At 31.9% G+C, this 25,190-nt stretch overlaps 1 protein-coding gene across 6 annotated transcripts in view; it reads left to right on the top strand.

The window, feature by feature from the left end:
- LOC145269279 (tumor protein 63-like) overlaps positions 1-25,190 on the top strand; it is a 524,598-nt gene that overhangs the window by 412,226 nt on the left and 87,182 nt on the right. For all 6 annotated transcript variants that reach the window (XM_080124964.1, XM_080125001.1, XM_080124996.1 and 3 more), the window contains 2 exons: positions 17,207-17,320; positions 22,923-23,064. In XM_080124964.1, the coding sequence (XP_079981090.1) occupies positions 17,207-17,320; positions 22,923-23,064 (256 nt within the window). The remainder of the gene's footprint in view (positions 1-17,206; positions 17,321-22,922; positions 23,065-25,190) is intronic.

Consider the following 25,190-nt stretch of genomic DNA (forward strand, 5'->3'; position numbering starts at 1 on the left):
ATCTTTCTTAGTTGTTGTTTCACGACGTTTCGGCCAACTATTTCTCTGGCCTTCGTCAGGTGGTAACCGCGACGGGATAGGAACTCCGAATCTATTAACTGCAGCCTCATTGAATCTCTATGGTTCCAGGTGAGAATTGTCTGAAGATAGCGATTTCAATCCTACCCAAAGCCAGCCACAGGCTTACTTGGCCAAATTATGGTGAAATGACAACAACTATGGATGGCAGTAATTGCTGAGAATGCAGTTACCACCTGACGAAGGCCAAAAGAATAGTTGGCCGAAACATCATGAAACAGCAACTAAGAAATATAAGGATAAGTCTGCAATAAATGAAAATTGCTTTAGCTAATTTGAAGTTTCTCATGTACCTTTGCATGGAATTTTTACTTGATTAAATAATTCGAAATAATGTTAACCACGCTGGAATAACTTCCTTGTTTAGAAAGCCATTCTTAACATGGGAGGGAAGGGTGTTTTGTAATTATTCTGTACTTTCACCTAACAATTTAATAATCAAAAATATTATAAATATTGAATTTAACTTAAATACTATTTTAAAATGTGAGAAATTCTCTCACATTGGTTTTGCCCCTGACAGAATGAAAGAAAACCAATCAAAAATTACAAGCTCACCTTTTAAATTGATATAATGAACAATAGTAGTTCATTTGAAATGATCTTCAAATTCGTCGGAGACAAACACGTCCTGACAATATAATACCCGACACCAAGAATGATTTAGCATTATAGGAATACACATGGGTGGCTACACCAAATAAGTTGGTGAACCTAATGAAGGCTAATAAGAAAGAACGTGTGCTCATGTCTGGCAGTAATTCCAGATTTATAGCACGCAAACTCATACAAGTAAACAGTAGGGCGTACATTTTGATGTCCTGATTATTTTTGACAAAAAAATGTTTAGTAAAATCTACACTAACATGTTTGAAGGATGAACAAAATTTACCCTATGAGAGGACAATTGAGACCCGGAGGGGACCTTGCATGGTAGAGAATTGATTCTCTTACATATAATACAGCTGTGGAGAACAGATTTCACCACTTGTGTCGCCTGAGAGATCCATAAACCGGATAGCCTTAATTTGCAATTACAATGAGATTCAAAAATGACCAGTTTGGTCCGGTGATTATTTCTTCCTAACAGTATAGGAAATTTTACATCATATGGGAAAATATCGGAGTTCCGAATGCGTCCTTGGGTCTGCATCAGTCCATCTTAAAAATTTGTTTGATGCAAAAATAGAAAAACGGCAGTTTTCTTACTTTTTAACAAGTATTAGGAAAAATTTAAAGCTTGATTGATCAATTATTATGAAGGAAAAAAAATGATAAAGCTAACAATAACATATTTTACCATAAATGATGTTTGTAATTATAATTTAATTCAATTATTTAAAAAAAAATGATAAAGCTAACAATAACATATTTTACCATAAATGATGTTTGTAATTATAATTTAATTCAATTATTTAAAAAAAAATGATAAAGCTAACAATAACATATTTTACCATAAATGATGTTTGTAATTATAATTTAATTCAATTATTTAAAAAAAAATGATAAAGCTAACAATAACATATTTTACCATAAATGATGTTTGTAATTATAATTTAATTCAATTATTTAAAAAAAAAATGATAAAGCTAACAATAACATATTTTACCATAAATGATGTTTGTAATTATAATTTAATTCATTTAAAAAAAAATGATAAAGCTAACAATAACATATTTTACCATAAATGATGTTTGTAATTATAATTTAATTCAATTATTTAAAAAAAATGATAAAGCTAACAATAACATATTTTACCATAAATGATGTTTGTAATTATAATTTAATTCAATTATTTAAAAAAAAATGATAAAGCTAACAATAACATATTTTACCATAAATGATGTTTGTAATTATAATTTAATTCAATTATTTAAAAAAAAAATGATAAAGCTAACAATAACATATTTTACCATAAATGATGTTTGTAATTATAATTTAATTAAATTATTTAAAAAAAAATGATAAAGCTAACAATAACATATTTTACCATAAATGATGTTTGTAATTATAATTTAATTCAATTATTTAAAAAAAAAATGATAAAGCTAACAATAACATATTTTACCATGAATGAGGTTTGTAATTATAATTTAATTCAATTATTTAAAAAAAATGATAAAGCTAACAATAACATATTTTACCATAAATGATGTTTGTAATTATAATTTAATTCAATTATTTAAAAAAAAATGATAAAGCTAACAATAACATATTTTACCATAAATGATGTTTGTAATTATAATTTAATTCAATTATTTTTAAAAAAAATGATAAAGCTAACAATAACATATTTTACCATAAATGATGTTTGTAATTATAATTTAATTCAATTATTTAAACAAAAATGATAAAGCTAACAATAACATATTTTACCATAAATGATGTTTGTAATTATAATTTAATTCAATTATTTAAACAAAAAAATGATAAAGCTAACAATAACATATTTTACCATAAATGATGTTTGTAATTATAATTTAATTCAATTATTTAAAAAAAAATGATAAAGCTAACAATAACATATTTTACCATAAATGATGTTTGTAATTATAATTTAATTCAATTATTTAAAAAAAAATGATAAAGCTAACAATAACATATTTTACCATAAATGATGTTTGTAATTATAATTTAATTCAATTATTTAAAAAAAATGATAAAGCTAACAATAACATATTTTACCATAAATGATGTTTGTAATTATAATTTAATTCAATTATTTAAAAAAAATGATAAAGCTAACAATAACATATTTTACCATAAATGATGTTTGTAATTATAATTTAATTCAATTATTTAAAAAAAAAAATGATAAAGCTAACAATAACATATTTTACCATAAATGATGTTTGTAATTATAATTTAATTCAATTATTTAAACAAAAATGATAAAGCTAACAATAACATATTTTACCATAAATGATGTTTGTAATTATAATTTAATTCAATTATTTAAAAAAAAATGATAAAGCTAACAATAACATATTTTACCATAAATGATGTTTGTAATTATAATTTAATTCAACTATTTAACAAAAATGATAAAGCTAACAATAACATATTTTACCATAAATGATGTTTGTAATTATAATTTAATTCAATTATTTAGAAAAGATGTATTTGCCTGTCTAGTTACATTAAAAGTCATGAAAATGCTTAAATAAATATTTAGATGCGACTGGGTTCCCATACCTACTATCCAAGATAGTGGCGGTAGGTAAAATGTACGAGTTCATGATAAAAAATGGAATTATTTGAATTAATTAAAATACAAGGTAATTATATGCTAATATTTTTGCATATTCTTGTAGCCAATCATAGTAAATTTTATTTAGATATAAAAAAAGTTAGTTTAATTGATTTGAAAACCTTTAAAAAAATTTTTTTTTTTTTTCATTCTGTTAAAACTGGGTAAACGTGTCTTTTGGAAAAAATTAAAACTTAAAATTCTATTAAAAATTATAGAAAACTATTATTATTCCGCTTTTAACATAATAAACTTCAGGGTTTTGTCTTTCTGATAAAATCAAAAGTTGTTCAGAAATAATGGATTTTCATTTAATAAGCTTTAGAAAAGGCAGTTTTCAATGAATTGGCGGTCACTAATTATTTCATTATTTTAGAGCAATAATATAACGAGCAAACTGCAGTTATCTCACTTGTTTATTATTGCAATTACTTTAAAAAAATATTTTCCTTTTTTTTTTTTTTTCTGCCAAATTGTACTTTCAAGACATTTTTCAGAAAAAACCCCCAAACATTTCTTGCTCTTATGGCTTGTCAGCCCAACTGGGTCTTTAAATACAAGTACATGCATGGTTCAACAAGTGAATGAGGAGTTTATGTCTGTGCTTCAGTTGCACACTAACTTCTACCACGTGTGGGTTTCATGATTAAAAAGAATTCATTTATTCCATAAAAAAGTCTGGTGGTAAAGGATTAAGTAATACCATTGGTTTCAATTGAAATTCAATATTTCGATTTTCCTCATTATTCTGAAAAAACATTGGTTTAAATTCTGTAGAAGCACAGAAAGATGCAATTATTGTTAAAGATTAACGGTTGAATGTTATATTAATGGTAACTTTTTTATGTTATTAAACAAACAGGCATCATTTTCTAAATCTGAAGCTTACACAAATTGTGGAGAAAATTATTACTTTTACATCGTTGTTTCGATATACATCTATGTGTGGAGTTTAAATTTTTTTTATTAATACATCTCTGCAATGTTTGTATGCATTTATAAATGTTTATTTGTGTTCTAAGAAATAAATTGGAAAATTTAGTTAACCCTTCATATATATATATATATATATATATATATATATATATATATATATATTGTGTACAGAAAGTTGTTAGTTGAGACAGATCATAGGTACCGTCGGTTTCAAGCCCGATAATAAGGCCCGTTTAAGGTATCCTTATCAAGCTCTCTTCAGCCGAATTGGCTGAAGAGAGCTTGATAAGGATACCTTAAACGGGCTTTATTATCGGGCTTGAAACCAACGGTACCTATGATCTGTCTCAACTAACAACTTTCTGTACACAATATATAAATACGCTCTTACAATTTGGATTTTCCTTTTAATTGAGCACTCTGCTGGAATTCTTTTTCTAAAAAAAAAACTAATCATATATATATATATATATATATATATATATATATATATATATAAGGGATGTGACGATTCTAGTATTTTTACAGATTCTGTATTAAATTCCTGATTCCAATTCTTTCTAAATCTCTACATACTTAACTATAAAGTTGTTATTTTTCATGATTACCATAAAAACGCATGTTAAAAGTGCAGATATTTTCTTAAACATACGAATACACTCGTGAAAGATGATCTATCGATTTTAGTTTTATTAATAGGTTGAAATCAACAGATATTCACTATTTTAGTAATACTATCAGCGGTAGAATATTTTTCTTTAAAGAAAATCAAATAAAATAACCAATCAAAAGAATCATTGTTGGCATCGGAAAATAGGCACAAATTTTTCCGATACCCCCAAAATTTCCATTTTTTTTTTTTTTTTTTTTGATTCCAGATTTCAATTAATCAATCAACACTATTACAGACATAATTTTTTTATACCTACAGACACTGTTTCATGCTTTCACAGCCCACAATGCAGGATATGAGGATTGCTGCTAGTCAAAGGACCCCAATCCCGCAATGAAGCCACCTTTGGTTCCACTAGTAAAGAGCTAAACCCCTAGCTCACTATCAGTTACCACAGAATGAAGGGAAATTATAACTTTAATAAATATAACGTTAATTCAGACACTCCATAATGATCAAGTGACAGGAAGTTGTGATCTCGCAACAAGGTCAGCTGACCAACTTTTTATTTTGCAGTTAGTGCTCAACATTTAAAAATGTTTATTTTTTAAAGAAGCGAAATAATTAAAAATAATTTTTTATACTTACAGACACTAGTGGTTCATGCTTTCATCAATCATCACTGCAAGAAGTGATGATTGCTGCTGGTTGAAAGATTTGAAAACCTCCCCCCCTCCAACAAGAACAACAAAGCCCCCTTTGGCTCCTCTAGCGAGGACTAAATCCATATATATATATATGTGTGTGGGACCCTATTTTTGCCCGTTTTTAATTATATATTGTATTGACGCTCAACTTAGCGATATCATAAAGTAAAGATTAAAAATAAAAACTGTTCTCGACTAATCTTCAAAATATGGGTAGAATGTGTAACAGATTTTGTGTAAATTGATGGTTCGTCTTTTTCCAGAAACTTTAAAGAAATAGATGAAAAGCAACAATAACCAACAAAGTAAAAAAAAAATACTACTGGTACATATTGCATCGGACAAATGACTTTCTGCTAAGAAATTGACCTGCACTGAACAATATGACATGTATTTCTGCCCTGTGTGATAATTTGTTCTTTTGCTTCAATATACAAATTTTTTATGAAATATACATGCAAGTCCAGAATTCAACCTAATAAAAAAAAAACATACAGAAAAATCTTTTGTACCTACCCATTTAACAATGAAAATGTCATATTCCAAAAACCATATAAATTGGTCAAGTAGTTTATATATATATATATATAATACTAGCAAAAGTACCCGTCGTTGACTGGGTTCAAAAACAGCCTACAGAAAATGGACTCTGATTTATGAAAGTATGATAGGTTATGAAAAGGAAAGGGTTGTAAATTTGGGTTGAATTTGGGGGTATCAAAACCAAAGCAAAATATGATGAAAGTAAAAATAAAATAGATAAACCCCATAATTTATTATACCATACCTGTTCACACTGAAACACTTATCGCGATATTCTGTGGATCTATATTAAAAAACCTTGTTAAACTTTGCGACATGTTTCCATTCTATGGAGGTCAGGTGCGAACGAACACCCCATAATTTTATTATACCATATTTCTTCAAGCTGAAACATAATTATCAAAGTATACTTACGCAGATAGATATGAAAAGTCTTTATTAAAGTTTGTGCCTATTTCCATTCTATGGAGGCCAGGCGCGAACGCAGACCCCACAATTTTATTATACCATCCCTATTTAAGTTAAAACATACCTATCAAAATATTCTTATGTACATCTATATCAAAAACACTTGTAAATGTTTTTTAAAATTTATTTCCATAATTTGTGGACCAGGCGCAAACGCAGACCCCACAATTTTAATGAACCACCGTTCTGCCAGATCAAACATACCCATTCCTGTGTCTCGATACATTTTCTATCATTATATGTATATATGTAATCAGTTTTTTAAAATACTCAACCATATAGGAGCCTATTCGTGACCAGACACACACACACACACACACGCAGACATTCAGCTTTATATTATATATATATATTTATATATATATATTATTTTGTTTTTATGATTTTCAGCGATTTCTAATAGTAAATCATAGCCATTACAAAACTAGTTTTGATCTTGGCAGCTCAAATTGAGTTTTCTCCCTTTATAACACATGACTCATCAAAACTTCTCACTTCCTCAAAAAATTTGATTTTATTAGTTGAAAAAAAACAAAAACATCTGATCAATTCAACGAACTACAAGTTCTTGTACCTCCTCGACAGAAATACATCCGACAAACCCAAAAAGCAGTTAAATCCCACCCCTACACAGAAATCTCTAGATATAAGAAAGCCTTCTATTCTAATAGTTTCCTCCCTAGGACTGCTAGATTTTGGAATTCCCTTCCGGGTCCTTGTTTCCCTGACTGTAGTGACATACAAAATTTAAGTGTAATGTAAACAGCTATCTTGCTGCTCAACTCTTTACATAGTACCCCTACAAATTTTGTCCCAGATAGTTGCCCTCTACATCAAAGTGGCACTGTGCTATGTTTGGGGTGAAAATGCAATCATATATATATATATATACAAACACGTTCACTTATATATATATATGTCTATATATAAAGTGAACGTGTCTGTGTGTACATTTCCCTATGCAATAACTCTGTCAATCTTCAGTCTACAGACTCGAAATTTGATATACAGCGTACTGAGATTTGGGAAAATCTTTGATCGGTTTTCAGCCAGAAATTTGCCTGTTAAGGGGTCAAAATTCAACGATTTGACTTTTGAAAACTCTACCAAACTCCTCCGCCAATTTTGGGTCTAAACACTTGAAATTTTAGATATAGGTTCCTTAGACATAGATCTAACTTGATTTGAGCCCAAAACAAATATTGAGGGGTCATAATGGGGGTCAAAGTTTTTTTAAAAAATTGACCGCTTTTTTTGCTCAACATACACCTCCAAACACTCGGGCAACGCCAGGCTGAAATGCTAGTTAAAAAAAAACAACAAAAAAACATGATTGGTAACATTTGTCATTCTCTGACAATTACATACTTCATAAAAAATGTTTCTGTAAAAAATGATTACTACTATTTACAAACATTTTTAGGTTGAACTCTGAGTTTGCACGAAAATGTTCTTTTTACTCAAAGTGATTTTTTTTTTTTCTATATAATATAATAAATGTAGTGAAAAAGACGATGCATCTTTATCTAAAAATAATAGTTTTTAATTAGAAATTTTTTAAATGAATAAAATGAACATCATGGAACGTTTACCTGTTTACAGATTCTTAAACTAATGTTTTCTTGACAAACATTAAAATGTGTATTTGTTGAAAAAATATAAATCTCTGAAAAAAAAATTATTTTTAAATAAGTAAAATTAACATCATGGAATGTTTTCCTTACAAATAATCAAATGACTGTTTTAAGATTATCTGAAAATATAAATAATTTAATTTTTTATTATAAGTAATTTAATTTTTATTTACAAACCTCTGAGCCACACACATATATAAATTCACCTGTCATCTCTATTTAAAAAAATTTTTTTTTTAAAGACCACCGGGGGTACCCGGCGTTGCCCAGGTATGGAGAGGTGGTGTAATAAGGAACATCGGTAAACATCCCTGGTGGAGAGAGGTGTTAAAGAAGTAGTGGGGATGCCCGGGTATCAAGGGGGGGGGGTCAAAACAGCAGTAGGCAGCCTGGGTGGAGAGGTGTTTAAAAAAAATAAAAAAAAGAAATGGTAGTAGGCAGACAGGCTTGAACCCGTAATGCGGAGAAGGAAAAGAAGGTGAAAAAAAATGTAACGTCTTAGCTGATGCGTCCATCATGAAACCAGAAATCACAAGCGTTGCAATTAAGGGTAGTCAATCGAAAGGAGACGATGACTTGCGAAAATGTTGACAAAAAAACTGACTCCTACTTGTAGGAAACTGCCCAGTTGAGGGTGAAGGAATTAAAGTTTTTGGCCAATTTTTCAATATTTGTCGTTTGAGAGACAAGTTTTAAAACCATACAGATTTTTGTCACGTTCCGATGTGTTTGTCGGAAGTTTTTGCAAGACATACAAACACACACACACACACACACATTTTGCCTTTTATATATTAAAAATGGAATCGCCAGATTGTTGAAGACAAGATTCATGCAAGCAAGGAAATATGTCCAGATGGTCCAAAGTTTTATAATTATATAGATATTTATATGAATCTACAAGTTAGAAAAGCATTTCATCGAAGGCATGAAAATTGTTAAACAAAATGTTTTTACTATAGGCTTTAAAAATAAAGGTACAAGATTCAATTTGAAATTTATTTATCTTCAAATTCCACTTTTCTAAATTTTACAAAGTAAGGTATAAAAATTTAATTTAAATTGAATAAAAAAATTACTGTGGATTTATTTTATGTAATGTACATTGTGTTGCACTTTTAAAAAAAAATCATTGAAAATTTTATATCTATATCATTAATTGTTAGATGAAAGATAATGTTTTTAAATTGCAACAAAATGTACATTATATAAAATAAATCAAGGTAACTTCTTGATTCAATTTAAATTAAATTTTTATCCTTATTTTGTAAAATTTATAAAAGTGCACTTTGAAGATAAATAAATTTCAAATTGAATCTTGTACCTTTATTTTTTAAGCCTGTAGTAAAAAATAATGAGTCAACACTAAGGCCGTGACAACAGAATATTCTTTTCATACTTTTGACTCGAGTATATATCCGACACAGTTAAACACACTTAATCAACCACATCCGTCTATATAAAAACAAAGATATTAACAGATATATACTTAAGAGTCAATACAATGAAAAGAATATGCTGCTGTCACAGTCCTAGTCATCACTTATCAAGGATAAAAGCCACTCAGGTATAAGGGTTCATAAAATGAATAGATTGTCAGTTGAATGATGAACAATATGAATGAAAATTAAAAATAATGAATGAATTAACAATTTTATTGTGATTAAACTCAAGTATTTAAAATATTTCAGGTAAATGACTGTCAGACTGGCCTTCATAAATGAACTTTTTTAGATTGTGTGGCCAGTTTGTGTTTCTTGTGCCAATATAAGTAATAGTTATACATTTAATTTTTTTAATAGTATATTTATTGAAATGTATGAATTAAAATTTAAACTTAAATAAAGTTTAAATTTAATTTTTTTTTTTATACTTGAAATCACTCCAGACAAGACAAAGCAACTTGATGTAAGAATCTTAAAAGAGAAATACAAAAACTTCCAAGGTCAAAAATCATTAACGACAAGTATTATATGGATAGACTCTGACCCAGAAAACAGCAATTCTTCCTCCTTCGTCAGAAACATTGCTTATTGAATGTGAGGACAGGAGAACAAAATAAAAGGAAAAAAAATAAAAATTACAAAATTAATTCCACCAGAATGTATTTGAATTTATTTCTAAACAAGTCAGCCACTTTAATCTTTTGCTAATAGTTGAAGATAAAAAAAAATTGACTTTGTGACTCTTCGAAATTTTGAAAGCATTAAACTGCCAAATAGTCATTTTTGGTTTTAAAATTCTTACCAAATCCTCATGTATCAGAAGTTTTTGACGAGCTATTTTCATCCAAAATTATAATTTTATGATAATTTGATTCTTAATGATTTAATGACCAAACAGTAGCATAAGGAAACTTAACTATCACAATTTGTGTGTGTATAATATATATATTTAATTAAATATTCTCTGGCAACACCAGGTACATACAATTAGTAAAATATTTTTGCAAACAAAATGGACTAGAAAATTAAAATTTGTTTTTAATGGTGAAATATCGTCTTAACTAATGTTATGAAAAACTAGACAATTGCTTGGGGAAACATAGTGTGAAGTGAACACCAAAAGGAAAGAAAAAAGAAAAAAATGATTTACAGTAAAGAATTTCAGAAACCCAGCATAGACAGGTAGTTTAGCTAGTACTTTTTTTTTTTTTTTTTAATGAAAATCACACCAGACAAGGCACAGAAGAAGCTTCAAAAAAAAAATTTCCATGATCAAAAACTGGCCAACAATGCATGTTAGATGGATAGATTCACAACAATTCTCCCTCCCACCCCACCCACCTTGTCAAAAATTACTCCTTGAATGTGAGGACTAAAAGACAAGGTAAGGGAAACAAGAGTTATGAAGATGTCACTAGTAAACCCAAGATCCACATTATTTATAATGAATTTTGTGCTTTATTCTAATCAAAGACAATAAAATTGGTATATGCTAACATAAAATCTGTATGATTTGTGCTATGTATTCTTGCAGAACAAGAAATCTCTTTGTGGTAAGTGGTTTTGAGTCTTTATCTAGAGCAGGGGTCTCCAAACTACAGCCCACATACCAGATCCGGCTCATCAAAATCTTTAATCCGGCTCATGGACTTATAGAAAATGTAAAAATATTTGGGAAAAATTTTTAAAAATGGAAATGTGTGAAAATTTTTTTTATTTTAGCTCATGTAGCTTTAAAACGTCAGCAATATGCAGACCTTGATCTAGAGGATCTACAGCTTCCATCACAGTCTGCACTGAATGATATCTGTAATGCAAGTTGGAAATGGGAACTAGTTTTGTGTGTCTCCCATTTTCATTAAAAGTTTAGATTTTGCTAGTCTGCTGTTCAGAAGTTTAGATTTTGCTAGTCTGCTGTTCAGAAGTTTAGATTTTGGTGGTCTGCTGTTCAGAAGTTTAGATTTTGGTGGTCTGCTGATTTTTTTTCCCTTGTTTTTTGGGGGTAGGGGTGGGATTATAGTCATTGCACCAATCAAAATTTTTACCAAGAGGTACTATAGCAATAATTCCTTTTTTCACATCATTCTGAAACACCTGCTCTACTTGTTTTTTGAAATAGTTACAGTGCTACCAGATCAGGTTGTCTGAAAATAATGGCTTTCTCACCTAAAATGCACCAAACATGTTTTTTTCTTTCTTTGGCAAACTCAATCATGTTCTGCAAAGACCAAAACAAAAAGTTTTCCTCTACAAAATAACCAAACCAGACACCCTTTGCCGATATTAAGAAATTGAAGCATGAAACTTTCGCCGAAATGATTGGATTAAATAACTCAAAAAAGTTCATATGCCATAAAATAACCAAACTAAACACAATGAATAAATATTTGAAGATATAAAGAATTTGAAGCATAGTAACTTTTTCCAAATTTACTTGCTTCAGCATTAAGTAACTTGAAAAGGGTTTCATATGCCATAGTACAAACCAAAACTTGAAATTGTATGGTTGGGTCTTGTGAATTAAACCTTCTTTGAGATGGGTATGAGCTGGAGGTTCTAGATGCGGAGTTGTGTAGTGAGATGTTTGTTCACATTGCATTTAAATTTCTGCATGTTGGTATTGTTAAGGAAAACTGAGTTATAACCTGGAAGTACAGACATAGAGGGAAATTGTCCGCTATCGTTTAAAGTGGTTGTGAATAATCAATCCAGAAACCACCTCTTTTAGTTAATCATTATGGTTCGAGAACATTTTACTTCTGAGTAAGTTACTTATGAAAAAGTTTTGGAATGCTTTACGCTATAAGATGGTAAACATTGAGTAAGTATAAGTAGTTTTTAAAGTTAGTTTTTAACTTCTTTCTTGTTTACATACTAGCCTGGATACCCGGCATTTGCCTGGGTGTTTGGAAGTGTGTGTTGAGCAAAAAAAAAAAAAAAAAAAAAGTAGTAGTAGGCAGGCAGGTTTGAACTCGTTCTGTGAAGGAGAAAAGAATGTGGTTTAAAAAAATGTGACGTCTTTGCTGTTGCGACCATCGCCAAACCAGAAGTGACAAAAGTTTAAATTAAGGCTAGTTAATCGAAAAGAGGGGATGACTTTTGAAAATATTGACGAAAAAAATTACCCTCTCTCTGTAGAAGTGTCCAGTTGAGAGTTAAGGAATTAGTGTTTTTTAGTGAATTTTTCGATATTTGTCGTCCGAAGGGTTGAACTTCAAAAGGATACTAATATCGTGAAAATCCGTCACCTCTGTCGAAAGTTTTAAAGAGAGAGGTGAAATTTACATTATAGATAAAGAAACATGTTATGGGTACTCGCTAGTTAAAATTGATTAGTGAGTAACACAGCAATAAATGTTTGTTTCAATTCTTGCTAGTAAATTATTTAGTGGTTAAAGCTGACCCATAAAACTTGGGCCATAATTATCTTTTTCATTTAATTTTAACTTGCCGCATTTCTTTTTGTAATTAGTTTGAGGAATTCACGAATAGTTTTAAAAGAATTCATATTATTTGCATCCTTCGATGTTGTAAACATTTAATATCATTTTTCTGCATTCACTTATTCAAAATGCTGGATGCTTTTAGACCAAGCGTGTTCAGGAACGAATGGCTGATTAAAAACTGAGTAATACATCCAGAATGGTATCAAAAATATTACGATTCTGGATTTTTGAGAGAAGGATTGATTATTCCTTTTTTTTTTTTTTTTCTACAAAATACTGTTCTCGTCTTCAGTGTCATTTTTCACAACGTTTCGATTGATGTGATCTCCGACCTTCTTCAGGTGTATCTTATCGAACTTGGGGAATCTTTCTTCCAAACTTATGAATCTGCGTGTAATTTATTTAATCCATAGGGGTAGCATGTTCTCATTTTATTTAGTCACTAGCCTAGGTTCCCGGGTGTTTGGAGGTGCGTTGAGCAAAAAAAAAAAAAAAAAAAAAAAAAAAAAAAAAGTGGTAGTACGCAACCCATACCGCAAAGGAGGAAAATGTGAAAAAAAAAAAAAAAATGACGTCTTTGCTGTTGCGCCCATCGCCAAACCCGAAATGACCTAAGTTTAAGGCTAAATAATCGAAAAGAGGGGATGACTTTCGAAAATATCGACAAAAATAAGCGCCCCCCCTCCCCCTCCCTGTAGAAAAGTGCTCAGTTGAGAGCGAAGGAATTCATGTTTTTCGATATTTGTCATCCATGGTCGAGCTTCAAAATGATACCGATCTCGTCAAATTCCATCTCCTCTGTTGAAAGTTTTAGGCAGACATACATACATACATTTAAACAGATAGGTGAGATTTATATTATAGACGACTTGTATAAAAAATTCAGATGCGTAGTTTTAAAAGTACCTTCATGGTTTCCATACTCATTTATGAATATATTCGGATAGTGAAGTTATTTATGTTGCTCAGAAGTCTTGTTACCTTGGTGATACACTTCCAGCATCAGCAGAAACTGGCATTAGTATAATTGCTAGAGGTAGAAGTGGATAGAGTAATTTCAGAGAACGTCTACCATTACTAACCAGTAAAGATTATCACTGTCAATCAAGAGAATAGTCTACTCGGCATGTGTATTTTAGTGTGATGTGAGGCTTTGAAAAGGGACATTGAAGATTTGTATGAACCCTGGAACAGTTTAGGAAGGCCCCCCCCACCACCCCAAAAAATCCTGGGAAGAAGTGATTAGGATGAACTTTGGAGAAAGAGTACCTAGCCAGAGATAAATTAGTTTTGAAGTCAATTTTGAAAAGCTGTCCAACGTAAATGCAAAATGCATGTTAAATTGAATATGATGATTATTTTAATGTTTGAGTTTATATCAGAAATATCAATCCTTGATAGAAATCAAATCTATTTCCTTTTTCATATATCAAAAATAATTATTTTCAAAAAGTTGTCATGTATATTTTAATATTTAAAAAAAAAATGTTGACTCTAAAGGGATAGACATGCTCTGATCAACTGCACATGTGCCCACTCGATGTACAAATCTCCGCTAAACCTACTTGGCAACAAAATCACACCCCTTCACTATTGAGGTCCCTAAATGTCAGTTTTCTACTCTTAGAACAGCTAGATATTGGAATTCCCTTTCTGTAACTTGCTTCCTTAACTGTACTGATATGCAGAAGTTTTCAGTGTAAAAAAAAAAAAGAAAGAAAATTGCCAAAAGATGAGTGTTTTATTATTTCTTGTTGCCACTTGAAAAAAAATTCCTTGCAAATGCGACTGTTTCACTTGCGACATTAAGTCCTGCAACTAAATGTGAAATATTATTATTTTCACTGATGATATTAATCATTATAAATACTATGTTTTTACATGCAAGTGATCAATCAACCAAAGTCTTTATACTTGTGCATGACTATATGATGGGTTGGTCTTTTTATTCTCTACAACGTCATTTACGCGTGGCCATGTTGTCTTGCTGTTGATAAATCATCTTAATTTAAACTAAAACGAATAAAATCTTTCATGCATGAAAGACCCAAGGAAACATTTGCCGAGTTCCTCAAGGTTTTATTGATGACTTGGAAGAGAGAGACTACATCACTGAAATTTATCTAATTTCCTAACTTACTCTTAAGAAATAAGCAAAACAAGGAACAAACATCTATAACATTTACTTTAGATTGTTCTAAAAGCGATCAGATCCTGATCAGAAAAGGACAACACCCTCCGGCCACGGAGAACGAGCTTGGGAAAAGTGGCAGTAACCGCGGGATGCCACAGTTGATTGTCTTGCATATAGTGGCTCAGGAAGGCCAGCTTCTCAGCGTCTCGATGACACTTCAAGTCTGGCATTCCCAAGCCTCCCTTACGTGGCTGTTGAATACAGACCTGTCTACTCACCCAGTGTCTTCCTCTGTCCCAAAGGAGCAAGAACAAGAGTTTGACCAGAGCTTTTAGGTGTTGTGCAGGCAAGGGAAGTACGGCCAGTCTGTAAAGGATGAGAGGAAAGATGTACATGGCGCATGCCTCAGCTCTAATCTTTAAGTAAAGTTTCCTAGGAAGCCATGAGTTGACTGCAGCCTTTACCTTTGACTGTACCTCCGACCAATTGTTATCAAGCTGGAGACCCGGTCCGGACCACACGCTGAGAATCCGAACCGGGCCATCCGTCCAGCTGAAGGGTGTTGGGAGGTTTGCGTTGCCACTCCAGGCACCCAACTGCAGTCCGACTGCTGTTTGGCACCTGTAATTCTTTCATATCGAGCGAGCGCCTCTGACATGATCTCAATGTTTCGGAAGCTCGACACAAAGACCATGATGTCATCAGCGGTGCGGCTACCTTGGCGGCTGAACCACCAGGTATAGCAATTCCGCACAGTCGAATTTGCCTCCGCACATTTTAGCTTGCGGAGTAGAGGCTCCCACACCAGGACGTATAGCAGGGGTGACAGTGGACAACCCTGACGAACCAACCGAGAGATAACAAAGAATTTCAAGCACTTTCCGTTGACTTGCACGACAGCCGTGGGCTGTCGATACATCACGGAAATCCACTTGCAGAAGTCCGGTTTAAAACCAGCGGCCTTTAAGGTAGATGCTAGGAAGCGATGGTCGACCCTATCGAAAGCTTTGGACTGATCTAAATTGATCAGCGCGGCTTCCATGTCATCTTCTATGCCCCCATTTAGGATTGTGCGGATCAGGTGCAAGTTGTTTTGAATCGATCCCCCCTTCACAGCGTAGTTCTGCTCCGGTTCGATCAAGTCGCCGATAACAATCTGCAGCCAATTCAACAAAATCTTGGCCAAAATCTTCAACTCTGTGTTTAGCAGTTATAGACCTGTAGTCATCGAATTCTTCCCTGCCATGCCCATCACCTTTCCTCAGCAATGTGATCACTCCCTTGGTGACTTTCCCTGGGATGGATCCCTGAGCAAACCAATGGTTGAACACATCTGTCAAAAGAGGCAGAAACAAAATACAGTTCATATAGCAGACCATCGAGTCCCGGTGATCTGTCACAGGTGACCTGCTTCAGGAACTATACTTTGATCTTTGCCTGAAGGCCAAGAACATCTGCTTTTATGGGGTTTAACAAGTTTTAAAATGAAACCAATTCTAGTTATGATTGAATTTGCACATGCGTAAAACTAATTAAAACCTGTCAGCAAGTTGAAGTCAACATTTTTGCATTTCCACTTGCCAACATATTTCTGTATGTGTTAACCCCCAAGAAAGATTTTACTTGTTATAAATCATCCTTGATGTATGATTACTATTTCCTGTTAATTTCAGTGTTATGTGATCAGTAGTTTTTAAGAGTTTATCAGTAAAACACACACACACATCTACTGTTTTATTTATATAGATTTCTACCACTGCGATCAACTATTTGTAAAATTGTGTGAGAAGTTCTTTGATTCTCACCAAAATGCATTATAAAATATTAGGTTGGTGCAAAAATAATGTTTTTGACGTTCGACTTCATGTCAAAAAATAATTGTTTTTTTTGGGGGTTTTTTTTTGGGTTTTTTTCTGAATTCTAATGATAGTATTTCTTTTTTTTTATTACAGGTTTGGTACTGTTGTCATTCCTTCAGATTGCAAAATGTCTTCGCAATGCGCTTCTCCTAATTCCAATGAAACCTTTAACTTCTTATGGGAATCTCTTGAAAGTACTACTACAAAGTAAGTATTTCTTATGTTCTCCTTTTATTACTATCTGTTGTTGTTGGGTAAATCAGACTTTGGTACAGAGCCTTATAAAGGTTTGTAGCTCAGAATTATCTAGTCTGTATTATGTTCTCATTAGCCATATCTGGTGCTACCAGATCAGACTGTCGGAAAATGCTAGCTTTCTGACCATACTGCACCAAGCATTGATGCCATTGTTTTTGCTCCCCCTTTGCAAAACTAAATAATTTTCTACAAAGTTAAAAACAATTTTCTTCTATAAAAACCAAACTCCATGAATAAATATTTTAAGATATAAAGAACTTGAACCATAATTTTTTTTTCTCCAAAATTACGTGATTCAACATTAAATAATCTGAAACGGGTTGATATGCTGTAAAACAAAACAGCCTCATTACCTATTGCTTTCAAGTTTTCCTTGATCAGCCAACCTTTCATTCAAGACCTCCATGTTTCAACAATATTTTATCGAGAGGAACTTGGCCTTCGGGCCAAGATCTCAGTGTAGTATCTGTGCACTTCACCTTTTCTGTCCTCGGTCAGTGGAGAAGAAATCCTTCATAACTAAGACAATTTTATTTTTGTTTCTATCCAGAGTGCCTCTTTTATTTGGGGAACTAGATTTTGTCCACATTAAAAACCAACTTTGTGTCTAACTCTGAGGAGGCAATTAAATAGGGACCCTTTATCAAGAAGGATGAATACTCCACATAACCAACCGGCATAACTGATTCATCCTTAGGATAACCTATATGTTGGACAAATGTAATGCTTTCAGGAAATGCGCAACCTAATGTGTTGGGTTTGATCAGATTTCATATTACAGAACCATCTGATCAAAGATCTGTCATTGTACTTAAGTCGGGCGAGAGAGAACTAAATGATGACCATGCATACACTGCCATATAACATGGTGCTCTTGGTGCTTTTTCAAATTCAACTTAACGTGATGTAGAGTGGACTAATTCACATTGTTATCAGGGGCAACAATTTAGAAAATTTCGTCTGATGTCTTCACCCTTGTGATTTCAATCTGCAAGTTTGCAGATCTTTAACCTTTGACACCCAGAGCAGCAAGACTTGGTGGTTTTATACAAAGTTCGAAAGAAAATTGTTAGTGTGAAAATTATTTGCTTCAAAAACACAGTCTACGTGTCTTGTTGGGTTCAGCTGCTGAATATTAGAAAACAAACAAAATTGGTGGTGTGCGAACTAGTATGAATTCTCACCATCCGTATGCAAATTAGACATGCTGTTTGAAGAACAGAAGAGTTTGCTTTGAGGACGATGAGCTGTGCACACCTTACGTTGTGGCAAGACACTTGGAGCTAGTGAGAACACCTTGGAGTGAAGAGATGGTGTGAATCATGGCATCATTGGAATGGAGTGCTGTAAATTTATTTAGGACACGGAAGTCTGAGAAGATTTAGCTCTGAATATAAAAAGAAATGGCGGTTGTATGTGTGCTGAAGCAATGTTATCTTCACTCTTGTGAACTTGCTGTTTCAGTGCCTGACAAATTTCCACTTGTTACACATATAGGCAACCGACTAGAGAATTATGAGATAGGATACTCCTTTTCATCCCAAACAAGGCATATTGCCACTTGGACGTAAGTGACTACTATCTGGGATCACATCTAACAAGGGATGTGAGAAGTTGAGCAGTTAGATGTTTTGTTCACATTACATTTAAACTTGATAAGGGGCAGCCTAGGTGAGGAAGTGAGTAGAAATTATACAGTAATAGTGATGAAATCTTCCCTCCCCCTGCCATTTTCTTATCAGTTTGTTAACGCTGGGGATGGGACATCCTACCAGGTGCCATACATTTACCCACTATCTTATATATTCCAACCAAGAGATCTTTTTAAGATTCTGACTGTCCCTTTAAGTGCAATTGTTTGAATCTCTCTTGCACTTGGTTCACCAGGTATATTTTCCAGGTAGTTTTTGTAATTCTTTTTCATGAGTCCAGTTGCTTCTGTAATTACTGGAGCTGTGGGTTAAATAATTCCCTCTAAGGGAAGAGTCTGTCATGCATATGCATGCAGTGAGATGCATGAAAGTAAAACCTGTTTACTTAATGTGTTGTGTAGAGGGAAATAAGATGTGTAATGTGAAAAGACAGGATTAGATCTGATGATCCCCAGAGGAAGATTAAATCTGGACAGCATAGGGCAGTGGTTTCCAGCCACTATGCTGCAATGCAGTAGTGTACTGTGAAATGATTATGGGTGTGCTACAAAGAAGTTATAGGTGTAAATTATCTATTTATATAAATCTCACCTGTCTGTTTAAATGTTTGTATGTCTCACAAAGCCTTTCAACAGAGGCTACGGATTCTGACAAGATCGGTATCATTTTGAAGCTCGACATCTCGGACGACAAATATAAAAAAAATTGGCCAAAAACATTAATCCCTTCACCCTAAACTCGACCGTTTTGTACAAGGCAGGGTCATTTTTTTTTTTTTTTTTTTTTTTTTTTTTGCCAACATTTTAGCAAGTCATCGTCACTGTTGGACTGACTTCGGTTAATTTCAACGCTTTTGACTTCCGGTCGCGTCATGGAGACATCGGCTAAGACGTCAGATTTTCTTTCACTTTCTTTTCTGCCTTCGCGTCACAGGTTCGAGCCTGCCTGCCTACTACTAATTCATTCTTTTTTTGGGCTCAAGACACACCTCCAAACACCCGGGCAACACCTGGCACCCAGGTTAGTAAGTTATATATGAAAAACAGCTTTCATATCAACTGGAGTTTGTATTAATAAACACTGGCACGTTATTACTTACATAATACTGATGTTTAAATATAAAAAAGAAATAAAATGCATAATAAATCAGTTGCTTAAATTGTTGAAACATTGGTAAGCATCGTGATGCTTTATACCATCTGTCTTGTTTATAATATTAACAGATTCTTTGTAGGTATTTCTTATCTCAAACTTATGTATTAAGAATTAAGGTTTAAACTGGATACCTGATATGACTTATTTAAATGGATAAAAAAAGTTTTTGTAATTCTTTTTCATGAAAAAAAAATATGGGGATTAATTTTTTTGTTTTCTTTTCTCTTACAAATGATGTTGTGCAAGTATTTACTTTCAGTTCTTAAAAAAAAAAAAAAAAAAAAAACTGAAAAATAACGTGAACTTTATAAAAATAAAAACATTTCTTCCTTCCTTCGTTTATCTACTCTATATTGTTTAAAACCTGTACAAACAGAAAAAAAATGCAGGTATTTTTTTTTTTTTTTTTTTCAGCTTTTTATTTTTGTTTTTTTATCATTTCCTCTTACAAATGTGTAAGCGTTTACTTTCAGTTCTAAAAATAAATACTGAAAAAAATAACATAGTGTGAACATAGATGGAACTTAGTATTTCTGCTTGCCTGTCAACTACTTAACCTTTTCGGCCAACAGCACATTTAGCAACTACATTTTGGCCTCTTAAAAACCATTAATTATGAATTGTTCATGTTGTACAGAAAGACTACTGAACGTATACACTTATTTATTTATGAACAAAAACACAATTATCAGTTGGCAATTGTACAGTTTTGAATGCCTTAAAAAGATGTCATAGCTAATAACACCTTTCCTGAGAGTCCATCATTTAAACTCCTTGGCCTAATATTCACAGGTAACATAAATTGAAACAAATACAAAGAAGATAATGCCAAGGTCACTGCAAGGAAAGTTGTCTCCGTCTATCATGCTAGAAAACTACTCACACCTGTTAGTATGCTATATCTTTATAAAGGCACTATTTGTTCCTGCATAACAACTATGGGTTAAATAGAAACCACCTTGCAAACAAAAAATATATTCTATTAAAAAATTTTTCTTCAAAATCTTTGGATTCGGCATTAAATAACCCGAAAAGGGTTGATATGCTGTAAAACAAAAACAACCAACCTTATATAGATAGAGAATTGCATCAGCAGTGAGATATCTACTGGATCGATAGAAGGATCCCACCATTTTTCCAGCAGCCTTGTGTATTGAACAAAGAAAAAGAAAAAAAAAAGTGGTAGTAGGCGGACAGGTAGGCTCGAACCCGTGACGTGTGTGTGTAAGGGTGTTGGTTGAGCACAAAAAAAAAAATATATATATATATATATATATATGAGTAGCAAGCAGGCCTGAACCCATAACGCGCCAGAGGAAAAAGAAGTGAAAACAAACAAACAGTCTTACCAATGTGCCTACCGTGGTTGTGACATCACGGGCGATCAAAATAATGCCTTTTTAAGCGACATTGTGAACGCAAAGGTTAAATGACTTGCAAAAAATGTCAGCAAAAAAAAAATCGACCCTCCCTGTAGGAAACTGTCCAGTTGAGGGTGAAGGACTTAATGTTTTTGGCCAATTTTTCAATATTTGTTGTCCAAAGGGTTGAGCTTCAAAATTATACCAATCTCGTGAAAATCCATCCCCTCTGTCAAGTTTTTGCGAGACATACAAACAAGCATGCATGCATTCATACATACATTTAAACAGACAGGTAAGATTTATATTATAGATAAGCATTGAAAAGTTTTTTCGGTCTCATTTTAATTAAGAATCATTAAAATTAGTTTTATTATTTTAAAGAATTACTGAAAACACTTTTTGTGCATTTTTTTTTTTTTTTTTTTTTTTTTTTAGAATTATTGAAAACATCTTTAAAATTCTTAATTAAGAATTATTGAAAGAAGTTTTAGTTTTTATTTTGAAGAATTATTGAAAACACTTTTTGTACTCTTTATTTTTAAATAGAACACATTTAAAAAAAATCTTTTTAAGCAATGAACTATTTAGTTTATGTAGTAATGTCAACCACAGAACTGCATCACCAAAACATTTTTTATTTTGTTAAAAGTGCAAATAAAGACTAATTGTGTTATTTTCATCTGTATAATTTCGGTAATTTTTATTTATTTTTCAATAATGTCCTTTCCTTATATTTTATTTCAATAAATTGCTTCACAATAGAAATACTGAAGAACAGTAAAAGTGAAGGTACTGTTTTGCCCTATCACCGCTTTGGGTAGCACACGCTGGAAGTTCGGAAGTATGTTAACTGACTATAACCACTAATTTTGTTATGGTTATATTTTAATCTTTATAAAATTATTGGATGTAAATGCGTTCTAAACCTTTCATTCTTTTAAATACATTATATAGCATTCCTTTAAAATTTTAGAGGGTCACAAAGTAATTTTTTTATTTTTTAAATTTTAATTTAAAAAGTTTATGAAGAAATCAACATGTGTTCTAGCAGATTTAATTTTTTTTTTATTCAAAAAAAAAAAAATTTACAAAAAAATTTGGATGGTGATGAAAAATGTATAGTATGTATTGTATTGTTTTAGGGTGCTTATTACATATTTTTCAAGTTTTAGCTATATTTACCCCTTATATAATGATTATTGTGAATAAAATGTAAGTTTTGTAGAAGCAAGAAACGAATACACGCACATGAGAAATGGTAACATAATTTTATTAATATACTGACATAAAATACATTATTAATACATTGTAGAAAATAATTGAACTGAAATTTTTGTGTGCTAATTTTTTAATTTTTTTTTTTTTTTAATTTATTTTTAGTGAATATACACAAATTCAAGAAAGAGGTATCAGCTATGAATATCATGACTCGGCATCAGAACATGATCAAACCACTTTGGAGATTAATTCTTACAGAATTGGACAGCTTGATCCTTATGGAAAATCAGAATCTTATGACTTGGTAAGTACTAACAGGGCTACACAACATTGCCTGGTATAAAAATATAACTTCTATCCGACTCTTTCCCTCCTCTTTTTTTGCAGCTCAGTCCATTTCTCTCTCTGGACATACACACACAAACTTGAGTTCCTGTCTGAAAAATAACTTTGAAAAAAAAAAATCAATTAAATCATTTTAGTAAGTAACTGAAAAACAGACTGCATAACATTAGAAGGACTTCTTTTAGATATATGTCTGGGGTTACACACATGATTACTAGACACTATCCTCAATTGTCTAAGTTCTCTCTGTACAGGGGTTTGCCAGAACAATCTGGCATGAGGATACTTTTCCCTTGAAGTAAACCCTGGCCAAATATTCAAAATCACATAGTATTCGCTGCCCAAATAAGATCTCCTCACTATTGCTTATCCACATTAGCTTTTACGAGGAATAGTGCACCTTCTCCAAGTGATGTTACCTCAAGTAACTGCACGAAGCTGAATACTCCACCAGACTAGATAAATTCTTGTACTGAAATCCAGTAAGACCAAGGTACCAAAAAAGAAAGGCATGCTACAACATATGAAAATGGTTAATAGGGGAGAGGGAAATTGTGTTCTAAATTTCTTTACTCAGTGTTTCAGAGATAAAGAACTTTAGTGGAACTTTGGAATATCTATGTATCTCATATAGAGTTCGAGTGTTAGCCCCAGGGAGTTGACCCCTTGATTTCTGAGAACTTCGACTGAAGTAAAATAAATTTGAAGAAAAAAAACAAAAAACTTTTTGGGTGTTTTGCTGTATATTTTCAAGTTTTAACTGGATATACAGTGGTTTGAATTTTACATACTAAATGTTTATTGAATGATTTCCAGATAAAAACCTTTTTGAATGTAAATAAAGTTAACTAAAAAAAAATTTTTTTTTTTTAATTTATATAAAGAAAAGTAAGAAGGTTATTATTTTTTATCTTAACAATGAACATTCCAAACTTGTTCTATTAACAGTAAAGCATTTTTTTTTTTTTTTTTTTTTTTTCAATTTTTAGAATCTAAATTAAAAGGATTTTTCATCCATAATTATTTTGAAGAGTATTTCGTGTAACATGGCCATTACTTTTTAACTGTGTTGTTACACTTCAGACCTCCCGGACCCATACATTGTCTGGTACTGTCAAAAAAGAACAATTTTTTTAAAAAAAGAAAGAAAAATCTGACTCGGCATTTTTTAAAATTTCAAATTCATTTGTGGTTCTTCCAAAATAACACATTTCATTATCTTTCAAAAGTTTTAGTCTTTTCGTACACACTCTGCCGTATAACATGTTTTTTAAAAGTCTGTCCCTGCCACCTGATGCCGGCCTTAGCTAGCGCTTTCTCACCCTCAACTTCATACATTCCTCTTCCCTCGCACGCATTTTGCATCTCTTCTTTGACCACGAGCTGTCCGGTCTTCTTTTTCTTTCTTTCTTCCCATGATGTTAGTGGGTGCACACTTGCTTAATTTGCATATGTGCTAAGACGACTGCTGCTGGTAATATTTTTGCTAATCAGCTTTTCTATGGCTGTTGATTTGAAGCAATTAATATGAATTAACGTGAAAATAACGCTCAAGATGAGAACAGTAGTCTGAAGAATCCAAATTGAATCTATTAAATGTTTTTAAACTAATTTTTTTTTTATTTAAAAGAAAATATTCAGGTGATGCTATCAACTTAGAAAATAAATAGAACTAAAAAAAAAAAACAATTGTTTATTATGTTTCTGAAATTTTGAGATGGGGATTGTGCAAGTGGTTAGAGTACTTGGAAAAATCAATTGTAAAAGTGATATTCTCCTGAAGGTTGAAGGTTCAATCCTCAGTGTGGGCAACTGAAAAATACAATTGCGAATTACTTAAGACCTCTATCAAGTCATGGCTGACAGAATGAGACCATGCTACCCGCATGAAGTAAATAAAGGGTTTGTTTGAAATTCCGCCTAAATTCCTGCAGATTCCTGATTTCGACAGGGTCAGAGGTTACATTGATCGAAACGTGAAGATAAATCCCAAGATGAGAACAGTAGTTAGAAAAATCTAAAATATTACGAATAATCAATCCTCATCTCAAAAATTCAGGAACGGAGGAAAAACGTTTCTCTTTT

This window comes from Euprymna scolopes, chromosome 4 (assembly GCF_053919585.1).
Source record: "Euprymna scolopes isolate OS-2025 chromosome 4, ASM5391958v1, whole genome shotgun sequence".
In the NCBI taxonomy this organism is placed as follows: domain Eukaryota; kingdom Metazoa; phylum Mollusca; class Cephalopoda; order Sepiida; family Sepiolidae; genus Euprymna; species Euprymna scolopes.